Source organism: Macrobrachium rosenbergii, chromosome 6 (genome assembly GCF_040412425.1).
Source record: "Macrobrachium rosenbergii isolate ZJJX-2024 chromosome 6, ASM4041242v1, whole genome shotgun sequence".
NCBI lineage: Eukaryota > Metazoa > Arthropoda > Malacostraca > Decapoda > Palaemonidae > Macrobrachium > Macrobrachium rosenbergii.
Window position 1 is genome coordinate 10997762 of NC_089746.1, and position 12658 is coordinate 11010419.

A 12658-nucleotide genomic window follows, 5' to 3' on the forward strand; every position below is an offset into this window, starting at 1 on the left:
GAGTTATTTTCTGTTGTATTCTACATGAAATTGCGCACATTTCCATATATAAAACGTTATGTAACGACTAATATAAAACGGTGCAAACATCACGACAACGTGATGAAAGAATTTCTGGCGCAGACATAAGGAAAAAGTTTTTTTCAAAAATTCATCATAAATCGAAATATTGTGCTAGAGACTTCCAATTTGTTGCAAAATGGAGGTAAATGATTGAATATTACTAGAATGTAAGCGTTTTAGCTTACAATAGCGTTTTTTTACCATTTCGGTCGAGTCAAAGTTGACCGAAGGTTGAAATTTTGGCAGTTATCGAGATTTATATGAAAATATTTCCAAACTGATAAAAGCTACAACCATGTGTTGTATTTTGTTGTATTTTACATGAAATTGCACACATTTTCATATATAAAACTTTATGTAACGGCTAATATAAAACAGTGCAAAAATTACGACAAAATGACGAAAGAATTTCTGAAATTTTCGGCCGAGTTACCGCGCGGACGTAAGGAAAAAGTTTTTTTCAAAAATTCACCATAAATCGAAATATTGTGCTAGAGACTTCCAATTTATTGCAAAATGAAGGTAAATGATTGAATATTACTAGAATGTAAGAGTTTTAGCTTACAATTGCGTTTTTCGACCATTTTGGTCAAGTCTAAGTTGACCGAAGGTTGAAATTTTTTGTAGTCGACGTACGGTACGTCCACTTGGCACCCAACAGACAATTTTAGTCGACGTATGATACGTCCAGTAGGCGTTTAAGGGTTAATATACGCAGGGTAACAGAAGCACGTCTTAACGCAACAACGACTATTCACAAATTGGAGGATGCTGCTCCTGCAGGACTCTTTTATAGCTAGTGCTACTCTCCAAAAGCGAGTCTACCATGGGTGTCTGAGGATGCGCACCTAAGGGTACCTCCTGTCACATGAAATTGTGGGTTTGTATCTGTGTTGGAACAAACTATATACTGTATTCAAATTCAACTTACCTTGTATTGTTTATCAGCCCATTCTTGGTTGGGTTCAGGGTTACCTTTGCGGTTCCAAGAAACATCTGGGTTTCTTAGTGCAAGTCGTAAAGTGTAGAATGCAGACATGCCAACACCAATACCAAGACAAACGTACAGAGGGATCAGCTGGAAACAAAAATGACATTTTCATAATAAAATAAAGTTTTAAGTATGCTTACCCAGTAGTTACATTGCTATTGTTTCACAAAACTGAACGGCAGCTAGAATTCAAAATTTGCACCAGCAAAAACAAAAAACAATATGGCAGCTAGGAGATAACCACTCTACCCACTGGTGGTGGAGTGAGGAACTACCTTAACACAAAACTTCAGTCGTTTATGCCCTACATTCACGAGAGAGGAGGGAGGGCTTTGATCATGTAACTACTGGGTAAGTATACTTAGAACTTTATTTTATTATGAAAATGTCATTTTTAAGTATGTAACTTACCCAGAGCTGTTAAACAGCTCAGTGGTCTGGTAAAACTAAGGTATACTTAACCCAGTAGTTACACTGCTGATTCCCACACTAAAGGGGGTGGGACCATGAATAAATAGAATTATAATTAAGTTTGTGTTAACCTTCTTTTATTGGGTAAAAGAAAAGTTGTAAGTTCCTTACCAACCAAAAACCATAAAAACCAATCGATGGGTATCACCACTAGACTACACCAAAATTAGGCCCTAAAAAACTAATGATTGAGAGGTACTCCTAAACGCACAGCACAATGTACCCCCAGACTCCCCAGCAAACTCCAAAATCTGCGTCAAGGAGAAGGGGACACTAAGGAAGGATGAACTTCCTCATCACCTTCACCCAATACCGTGCCAGCCACTACAAAAGGACCTAGGCTACTGCAATTATCGTATGTTGTCTCCATACCTCGTAGATAATGAGAGGCGAACACTGGCCTACTCCTCCAAAAAGGTCGCTTGTACAATAGAAGAAAGAGACAAATTACGTCTGAAGGCCAGAGAGGTCACAACCATTCGTACTTCATGCATTTTAACTTTCAAAATACTGCACTCCGCATCATCCAAATTGTCATGAGCCTCCACAATTACACTCTGAATAAAGAAAGCCAACATGTTTTTTGAGAAGGGTCGAGAAGGATCCTTACCAGAGCACCAGAGATGGTCCGAGTTACCTCTAATAGACTTGGTCGCCTGAATATAGAACTTGAGAGCTCTGACAAGGCATGAGTCTCCTCTTCTCTGTCAACTAGATCTGTCATATTACGAATCTCGAACGACAGTGGCCAAGGCCTGGATGGGGTTTCATTCTTGGCCATAAAACCCATATTAAAGGAACAGACAGTTTCCATTTGCAAAACCTACTTTTTTACTCAAGGCATGCACTTCCACTTACCCTCTTTGCTGTAGCTAAGGCTACTAAAAATAGCGTCTTTCTCATCACCTCCCTCAAAGATGCTGTACCGAGAGGTTCGAATCTTTGCTGTACTGAGAGGTTCGAATCTACTCCTAAGCCACTTCAGAACCACGTCTAAGTTCCAGCCTATTAATCTTGGTCCTTCCATCCTCTCCTTGTCGAAGGACTTAATTAAATCTGACTAATCTTTGTCACCTGACAAATCTAGACCACGGTGCTGAAACACCGAGTCCAACACAGCCCTGTACCCCTTAATGGTAGAGGTAGGTAATAGCTTTGTCTTCAAGTACAAGAAAAAATTGGCCACTTGCACTAAAGATGTCTTAGAAGAAGAGACTCCCTCTCTCCTGCACCATGCACCAGTCTCTAAAAACATTCCACTTGGCCTGGTATACGTCCGAAGAAGACCTCCTCCTACATTCCGCGATAGCTTCTGAAGCTTGCTGAGAAAATCCCTTGTCTCTGAGGAGACGGTTGATAATCTGAATGCAGTTAGCGCTAGACCTGACAAACCCTCACGGAACTTTCTTACGTGAGGCTGCCTGATTAGATCCTTCCTTTGAGGTAGAAGCCTTGGATAATTTATCAGGAGTTCCAGCAGATCCGGGAACCATTCCCTTTATGGCCAAAATGGGGCGATCAGAGTCATTCTGACATTCTTGTATGCCCTGAGTTTAACACTTCCCTGACTATCTTGAATGGTGGGAAGGCATAAACATCCAGATTCTCCCAATTCTGAACCATGGCATCTGTAGCCCAAGCCTGATGGTCCGGAATTGGAGAACAATAAATAGGAAGTCTGTTGTTCTTGGCTGTGGCAAATAGGTCTACCAGCGGAGTCTCCCAACACTTCCATATTTGTTGACATACCAAAGGGTGCAAAGTCCATTCCATCGAGATCACTTGCTTCTTGCGACTGAGCAAGTCTGCCCTTATATTTAGTTTCCCTTGAACAAACCTTGTCAATACTTGCATCTGATTTTGCTTCAGCCACAATAGCAGAATTCTTGTCGCCTCGCAAAGGGAAACAAGTGAGTACCTCCTTGTTTCCGAATATATGAGAGAGCTGTTACATTGTCCGAATGGACTACTACCACCTTCCCTCTGATCTGTTCTGCAAATTCTGTCAACCCTAGATGAAAACTACCAATTCTTTCATGTTGATATGCCACTTCTGTTGGCTTTTGCCCCAAACTCCCGACATCTTTCTGTCCCCTAGGTGAAGGGACGGTTGATTAACAGGAGGGATGTTAATGGGAGAAATGTTAAGTTCATGATCCTGATTATCTACTTCCTTAGAGGAAGCTCTAACTGCAGCTTTCCACTTCCTATCAGAATCTAACTTTTTCATCCTACTTGAATAAATCTTCCACTTCCCTTCGTCCCAATCTCTACATTCATCACATGTCAAATCTGGGTTACAGTCCTGACCTCTACAAGCTGCACAAACAGTATATGCATCATAAATCTCTTTAGATAACCTACTTTTGCACTCTTTGCTGCAAACTCTAATTGCCCTGTTCTTACCTGAGCTCAAGTCTGACATGCTGCAAAGAAAAGAGGATAGTAAAACAACACAAACTAGAAATGATGTAACTGCTTGTCCTAACTAAATATTGACGACAAAACACTAAGTGCATCACCAAATTCCAATAACAGAATATTCCTGAATTCTAGCAGCTGCTGCAAACAGGTGTGTACAGCACAAGCTGGCAGAAACAACTGAAGTTTTGTGTTAAGGTAGTTCCTCACTCCTCCACCAGTGGGTAAAGGGGGTATCTCCTAGCCGCCGTATTGTTTTTTTGTTTTTGTTGGCGCAAATTTTGAATTCTAGCTGCCTTTCGGTTTTTTGAAACAATAGCAGTGTAACTACTGGGTAAGTTACATACTTAAAAATTAAATCTTTAGTAAAAATAGTTGTACAACCTTAAAATCACTTACAAAATTATTGCTTGTACAATAATTATTACTATACAGTAATTAGAATATCAAATTTCACTTACACAAACTATATAAAGCAGTCTTTATTGACAAAACTATTAAATTAAAGCACTAACCCATAATTTCAAATACTGTACCAGATAACTAGAGTATCAAGTAATACCAAACCAAAATTGAAATTTTAAAAATTGAGATAATTCAATTTTCCATTTGGTAATTGTCAACATAATATTCGAAATCATCAATGCCACCTATTATATAATAAGACACTGAACCAAAAGTAAAACTTATAAAATACATATGGAACAGTACTGTACAATCCTGGGTAACCTACGTGACCACTGCCCGAGATATTTACTAGGTAAGGAACAAAAGCTACAAATTCTTTGTTTATAAGATCAGATGACACTTATTTCAACAGTGGACAATATACTGTAGCACTATTTATTTGCGAGGGAATCTCCTAACCTTAAATGATTCACAGGCTCCGTCATAATACCAATCTCTGAAATCTTAATCATTTAAGAACATTACAGTGATATTCTTAAAAAAAAACAAGCTGTCCTGAAAAATTCTGAAAGTATTCAAAGAATCAGAAATTTTCAATTTTTTCAAAACAAAATATTGTAGTAATGGACTGAAATTCTTTGCTGTCATACATAAAATCACAGAAAAGGAAAAGGAGTTTAGAATACTGTTTGGCCTAAAGTTATAACAGTGGAAAATATTTACTTCAGTAACTAGCAATACTGGGTGAACATCCCAACCAAACACAATACAAACCACATCCAGCACTTCCAACATCAACTTTTTTTTTTCTTCCTTTGAATCTTCAGCTGAAAACCCTTATGGACAGAATCAACTGACTATAAACAAGGGCTCAAAAGAGAAATCAGCTTGCAGAGAGAGACAAATTACAGGAAAAGGTGATAAATAAATATGGAAAAGAAAATAAAACCAATACCCCACAAATTCAGGAGATATCAGAAGAGAACAAGAATGAATTTGCTCCTCACTTGAATATTTGGAGAACAGAAGACTCAACAATTGCACTCAGCAAACTATTCCCCATTTTAGTTGGAGTCAAGATAAAACTCCTAGCAAACTGAGTTAGTAAAGCTGATGATAGAAATGGACACACTGTTTGCAGCAGCAGCCTGCCTTGTGTTGAAAGCAAAAATAACTTGGTCAGATGTAAAAGTGTGCTAAGGATGTTTGTCACCGCAGTACATTTTATCCAACAAACATAATTAACTCATTTTACATTAATGCACAAGCCAACATTAAGAGTTGGCAAAATAAACTTGACTGATGACACAAATCTATCCAAGAGTTTGAAAGTGAGCATCAGAAGACCACACTGGAGAACAGTACTCCAAACAAAGAGGAAGAAGTAAAAACACTTAGGCTAGACATGATAGCTGCACCACAAAGCATTTGAAAATATTTCTGCAAGATACCAACTTCTTGAAAAACTGAGAAACTATATTATATATACGCTTCTCAAAAGTCTACTTCTTATCAAAAGTTGTGCCTAATATCTTAAATGTCACTGACATTTAAAACCATATAGTACATGCGTAGGACATTGTGCATGCTGAAGCTCTGCTTGTCTCTGGGGCATTGTGGGTTGTTGTGATTGGGGAAGAAGCACACCAATTTTGGTAGCAGCAAGATGTAGCAAGATATAATAATTAAAGCCAACAGTTAGCCACCTCAGGCAACCACATAAAAGTACCTTTTAAATGTACAGTAAATCAGGATGCAAAGGCAAGTATTCTGGACTGACTATCTATCATACTTTCAGTTTTTGAAGAGTTAAGCTTATTGCCCCAAAGCCTACTCCACTCCTGAAAAAATGCCAGATCTCTATTCTAGGATTCTGCAACCCTAGACCTATGGTGCAGAGAAGGGACAACAGCTAAAAGAGTAGTATCATCAGTGTATGCAATCATTTTGTACTCTGGGCCTTGCAACATCACTAGTATACATTGGAATATAGAATTTGGGCCAAAGGCCAAACACTGGGACCTATCAGGTCATTCAGCACCGCAGGGGAAATTGACAGTTACAAGGTTTGAAAGAGATAACACAACAGAGATCCATGAACACTACCTTGAGGAACATCTGAAATGACATTATTAAAGCTACTGTATTGGCCATCAACAAAGACACTGGGATATACCTATTAAAAATTCATTTAAAATATTAATAGAAGGTCCACCAATTCCCAGTAACCCACATGTAGATAAGTGCTTCATGATTCACATGGTCAAAGGCCACACTGAAATCTAGACGAAATGTGTGTGCGCCCCCTCATCAAGAGCACTCTGAAAGACAGCAGAGTGCATCACAAGTAGGCCTACATACCAAGGCCTTTACAAAGCCCATACTGCAACTCTGGTAGCAGCTTACTGTCTTCATCAAACCAACAAATATGCTCAGCAAGCAGCTTTTTAGAACCTTAGATGAAACAGGTAATAGATCAGGATATAGCCTAATCAGAGGGGTGTGAGGATGCACTAGTCCCTTATGTAATGCAGCAATGTTTTCCTCTCTCCAAAAAGCAAGAAAACTAATCTTCTGAAAATGGTAGTAATCTCAGGAGCAATGAAATCCACAGTCTTTTTTAAAAGATGGGAAAGATCCTGCTCAGAAGCAATTTTATTCACTCCTCTAGACCTGAAGGCCATTAACCCCTTCGCCACTGGCCTGTTGCACTGCCGATAACGCTTGCATACCGCATGAGACCGCGAGTATATCAGTCATCATTTGCTCCCACTAAACTTTCTGTTATTCATATTTTTCGTTTATATTCTTATGTGAAAACATTTTGTACATACCAATGAATATTTTTCACCACATTGGCTATATACATATATATATATATATAATATATATATATATATATATATATATATATATATATATATAGATATATATATAGATATATATATATATCGAAAAAAGAGGAATATTTAGTGGAAAAAGTAATTGCAGAAATAGAAATAGTAGTAGAGTAGTAGAAATAAAGTAGCAGAAAAAGTAGTAAAGTATTAGTAAAATAGTACTAGTAGTAATAGCAGTATATACTAGTTTTCTTACGGAAACAGTTACTGTAGTATACATCAATGAATGTTTATGGCATTGGTAATAATAATAATAATAATAATCAATCATAATAATAATAACAATAATAATAATAAGAAAATTCAACAGTAATACCACTACTACTACAACTTGTAGTAGAAAAAATAATGATAATAAAAATTACATGTTAGTGTAAAAAAAAATGAAAGAAGTTTTCAAAAAACATAGTACACTTTCCTGTTGACCGAAAATACTCCTCTGCCCGAGCATTCATCCATTCACACAGTCTGTCAATATCATCATCACAAAAAAAAAGAGACAAAATGCATCTCGTGGGCAGGTGAAGTCGGGTGCGCAAACAGAGATCCCATTGTCACCCTCCGTGAAATCGGGGGGTGGGTCTGGGCGCTTGTCACAAAATGGATCTGTTATGAACTGCCAACCTTCATCGACAATGGGTTCAATGTCTTCTAAAATCTCGGTGTCGCTGTCATCCTCTAAGCAACTATAACAACTATCACTATAATCATCTGACAGATCTGGCAGGTATTCCTACCCAGAATCTGAAATACTATCATCCGACATCATGATACTGAAAAATAAAAAAAACCTGTAAAATAACTGCAATCAAAAGGAGAAAAAGTTTAGCCTTCGAATCCAAATGGTTTACTCACAAGATCGTGACAATGTTTCACGATACCCCTTATATTATCCCATATGAATATGACGTCACGACGACCATCGGACACTCATTGGCTAGAATGAATAGTGGGTGGAGCTTCTGCACCTCTCTCGTACACAATACTACGCCTGAAACCCATCCAAGCTGAAGAAAACAGCTCTGCTTTTCGAGGAGGGATGAAAGACGTATAGGCGTACGTCGCGGTCTTTTATTACTGTACCGTAAAAGACGTACATGTGTACGTCCCGGTGGCGAAGGGGTTAAACACAACTTAGGCTCTGGAAAGCATAACTGAGGCAACATATTGGGCTTACCACAGTTTGCTAATGGACTTGCACCACAAGTTCTGCCTTTTGTTTATGGCAATATAAAGTAGTTCCACCAGCTCCTACAAGGGGAGGCAACCTTGAATTATCTCCAAGGAGTGTTGATTGACTTGAGGGTAGACCATCACTTTTGGTCATCACCACAGGGTTTCTCATAAACCACCTGAGCTTGACTTCTAAGCTCAATAAAACTATGCCACATAGTTTGATCTATTGTTCCTCCATAATGATAGGCTTCTTGGTGTTCATAGTGGGCAAGGCAAGTTTATGTGCAGCATTGAACCATGGCTTATCTTTCAGATGAAACTGAGGATTTTACAGGATTCCTCCACTTGATCTAGTCTTAAAGATGATCATTTAAACACTCAGTAATATTTGGACTTCAATAAATATTGCTCCACCTGCACTCAAGATGATCATGGTGAATACCACCTCAACTGGCCTTAGATTTCAAGTATACCTTACTTGAAAAGCTCACATCAGGAGAACATGATCCATCCCCACATTAACCTTAACCAATCAATTTGATCGGATGAACCCACTTGTGAACCTACTCCACGATGCAATCCCTGTAACATCCATTTTTAAAAGGTCAAGACAGTTGCCAGATTGATGTGTGGGTTTATTTACTAATTGCTCACAACCAGAAATAGAGGAGAAATCTAGGGCAACCACACCAAGACTATCTGTGGAGGAAAAAAAAAATATAGGATGAAACCTCAACAATTTCAAGTAGGGTAAGTAGTTCACTTTTTGTTTTTGACATGACCAAAAGTGACGATTATGACTGACTAATGTCACAGGCCAGTGCAAGTGTTTTATGTTCAGTACCACTGGTCCAGTTTTGTTGTTTTATTTGTTCACAGCCAAAACCAGCTCACTGTCTGGACAGACACTTAGATCAGTCAATCTGTATTCTTTCTCTATGGTCAAGAATGCAGAATGACAGGGTAACACCCCCAAAAGATTACTATTTCTATAAGCCCAACCATATGATTTTAAAGCAAACTTTAAGGCTTATGGATCTTGACCTGCCATTCTAATTCTTACACTGGTCAAGAATGCAGAATGACAGGGTAACACCCCCAAAGATTACTATTTCTATAAGCCCAACCATATGATTTAAAAGCAAACTTTAAGGCTTATGGATCTTGACCTGCCATTCTAATTCTTACACTGGTCAAGAATGCAGAATGACAGGGTAACACCCCCAAAGATTACTATTTCTATAAGCCCAACCATATGATTTAAAAGCAAACTTTAAGGCTTATGGATCTTGACCTGCCATTCTAATTCTTACACTGGTCAAGAATGCAGAATGACAGGTAACACCCCAAAGATTACTATTTCTGTAAGCCCAACCATATGATTTAAAAGCAAACTTTAAGGCTTATGGATCTTGACCTGCCATTCTAATTCTTACACTGGTCAAGAATGCAGAATGACAGGGTAACACCCCCAAAGATTACTATTTCTGTAAGCCCAACCATATGATTTAAAAGCAAACTTTAAGGCTTATGGATCTTAACCTGCCATTCTAATTCTTACACTGGTCAAGAATGCAGCATGGAAGGCCAAGGCCAAAACTTGGTATCATTTTTATCAGTCATTCAACCAAATGCTCACAAAAAACACATCACTTTAGGAATTTTCTCTGAAACTTTTTGGTCAGCAAAACCTAGTCCTATCATTCTGCATGGGCTCCTAACATTAGATCATAGGTAGAATGCAAAGTGGGGTCACAACTTACTTCAAGCGGTCCAGAAAAGGCAAAGCCCCCAGGCCAGGTTAGAGCAGCCAAGGTTAGTTTAGGTAAAGGCAAATCTGGTTAGGTCATATTCCCTCTGAAAAACCTACCAGGCCTACAGTGGCCAACTCCACAATCTGCATTCACTTCTAGGTCACGACCCTATTGTTCCAATTTACAGTACTCCAGATTAGGTTAGGTGGGGAGTCTGAAATGGGCAAAGCCTCCAACCTGGTAATGACTTAGATTAAATACATCTTTGTATTACAAATTTTAATTGTTTTTCCCCCACCCAATAACTTGACTTTCCCACTGTGGTCCCCTATAATTTTCCTACAGAAATGAACACCAGAAAACATTTGCAGCATGTAAAACAAAGGAAAATCATATTTTCAACTTAGAATATGATTACGGTTTGCTCAGTAAAAATTTACCTAATTTTAAATGTACAATGCAAAGTAAAGATGGCCACATGAAATATATTATTTAATAAAACAATTTAGCTAAACAATATAGAAAATGGTGTATTTAATGCAGTACAGATGAGATAACCTGAGAAATCTACCGAAATGAGAAATTTACTTTGTTTTTACATTCATCCCTGAGGGGCTGATCCGGTAATTCTAATTACTAGCTCTGCGCCTGCTTTTACCTTGGAAACTGGTTTTTTCTACACTTTTCGGGCTTCTGATACTGGTGGTGAGTTTGTTTGTTGTCGGCCAACTGTTATTTGCCCCCTAACTCTACTCAACAGTAAAGGGGGACTGTAGGAATTCAGGGTTTTGGGTGGGGGAGAGAACAGAAATGGAGTGGACATGTTTACGGTGAGGAGGCGCTCTCTGGAGGGGGAAAAACAAGAGGGAGCCATTCGCCAACAGGAGGAAGTTAAATGCATTTTGTCGTGTTTAGTACTGGCACCAGGGGGATGGAACGTCCCTTCGCCATGTTTAATACTGGCCGGGGGGGTGGTGTTACCCATACGTTAACAAGTTATTGCACTTGCTGGGCGGGATATGAATCGTTCCAAACAGACGTACCTGTGCTCTATCTTGAGAAGATCGCGTATGGAAACCCCTTGTCGTATGGGATTCAGGGGTTAATTACATGTTAAGTACATTCGTGCAACAAAAATTGAAGATAAATCCATAATTAGCGACCAAAAAACTATAGAAAAAGTCAAGTTAGAAGGAAATCACTGGTGTGGAGCTACTACTTAGATCTACTGCTGATCATAAAAATGGCAGCAGCTCCACAGGGCGCTGTGTTTACGCTAGTAGCAGCTAGGGTATTCAGGTATGAAAGTTCAGTATGAAAGTAAATACAAACAATAGATAGTAAATTTCCCATTCAGTAAATTTCTCAAATTACGGTATGTCACCTGTGCTGTATTATATATACCGTTTTCTATATTCTCCAGTAAAAAAAATTACATTAACAGCTTAGGCGACAGGCCTTTCTTCATGCGTACTACAACCCCATAGGATAACTTAAGCCTAACCTCCGGTCACTTAACCTGGTTGCCGGTAACCCATATCTACTAGAAACAATATTCACCAAAGTGAAATGTGAAAATTACCAGGCAAATACATATGGAATCGGCTGAATGGAATTACGTGAGCCGACAAGTGAGCCTCTATTGCCCTTGCCTGAACGGCTAGGTACGGCTGATAAAAGATGCATTCGGGTCGTTTCGGCCGTAAGCGCGTTTACGTGCAAAATGGACGCCGTGTTTAGTACCAGCCCCTGGGGATGTACGTAAAACATAAAATAATAACGGTAAATACCATACACATAACGTCTTACATTGTTTTGGATGTTACGGCCGCAAGTGACTTACGGCCGAAACGACCAGGACCGATAAAAGATAACCTTGGTGCTACGCTAGGCTAAACAAACCCTACGTCAAATTAAACCTAAAGCCTAAACGAATCACTTAATAACGTAAACTATGAATGACGGCATGATTAAAGAATTTTCGTCGGAAAAATAAGCTAAACCGTCAGATTAGCCTAATGGAGTGCCGTAACCTAAATATCCAGTCTATTATTACAACATAATAAAAACCCCTGCACTTGAATATACGTTACTGACACTATAAAATTAATCTACTTACAGCTCTGTGCTTTTTCAAGCTGGTAATAGTAAGTCCTTGCATCAACTTGACCATGTTTTCGTTTCTTTTCGGTGGATACTGGTGCTGGCTATTGGACGACAACCGGAGTAAATATGGCGATTTGGCAAACGGCGCAGGATTGCGTAGTGTTCATATGACGAAAGGGCTCGTTTCGAAACCTGCTTCGTTTTCATCACCAAATTTGTAACTTTACACTACAAACCATACCGAGACAGTTATTTCAGCTGATTTTAATGATAACTTAAGCGTTATATATTTTTTAAACGTTCTCTTACATTATATTCAGACTGTACGTTGTTAAAATGGTTTACATTTGGACGTTTCGAACACCATT

At 38.7% G+C, this 12658-nt stretch overlaps 1 protein-coding gene across 1 annotated transcript in view; it reads right to left on the reverse strand.

Moving 5' to 3' along the window:
• ND-MLRQ (NADH dehydrogenase (ubiquinone) MLRQ subunit) overlaps positions 1-12658 on the reverse strand; it is a 49334-nt gene extending 36676 nt beyond the window's left edge. Inside the window, exons 1-2 of the mRNA XM_067104897.1 lie at positions 12304-12658; positions 995-1141 (exon numbers count right to left, since the gene is read on the reverse strand). Of these exons, the coding sequence (XP_066960998.1) occupies positions 995-1141; positions 12304-12357 (201 nt within the window). The 5' untranslated portion in view covers positions 12358-12658. The remainder of the gene's footprint in view (positions 1-994; positions 1142-12303) is intronic.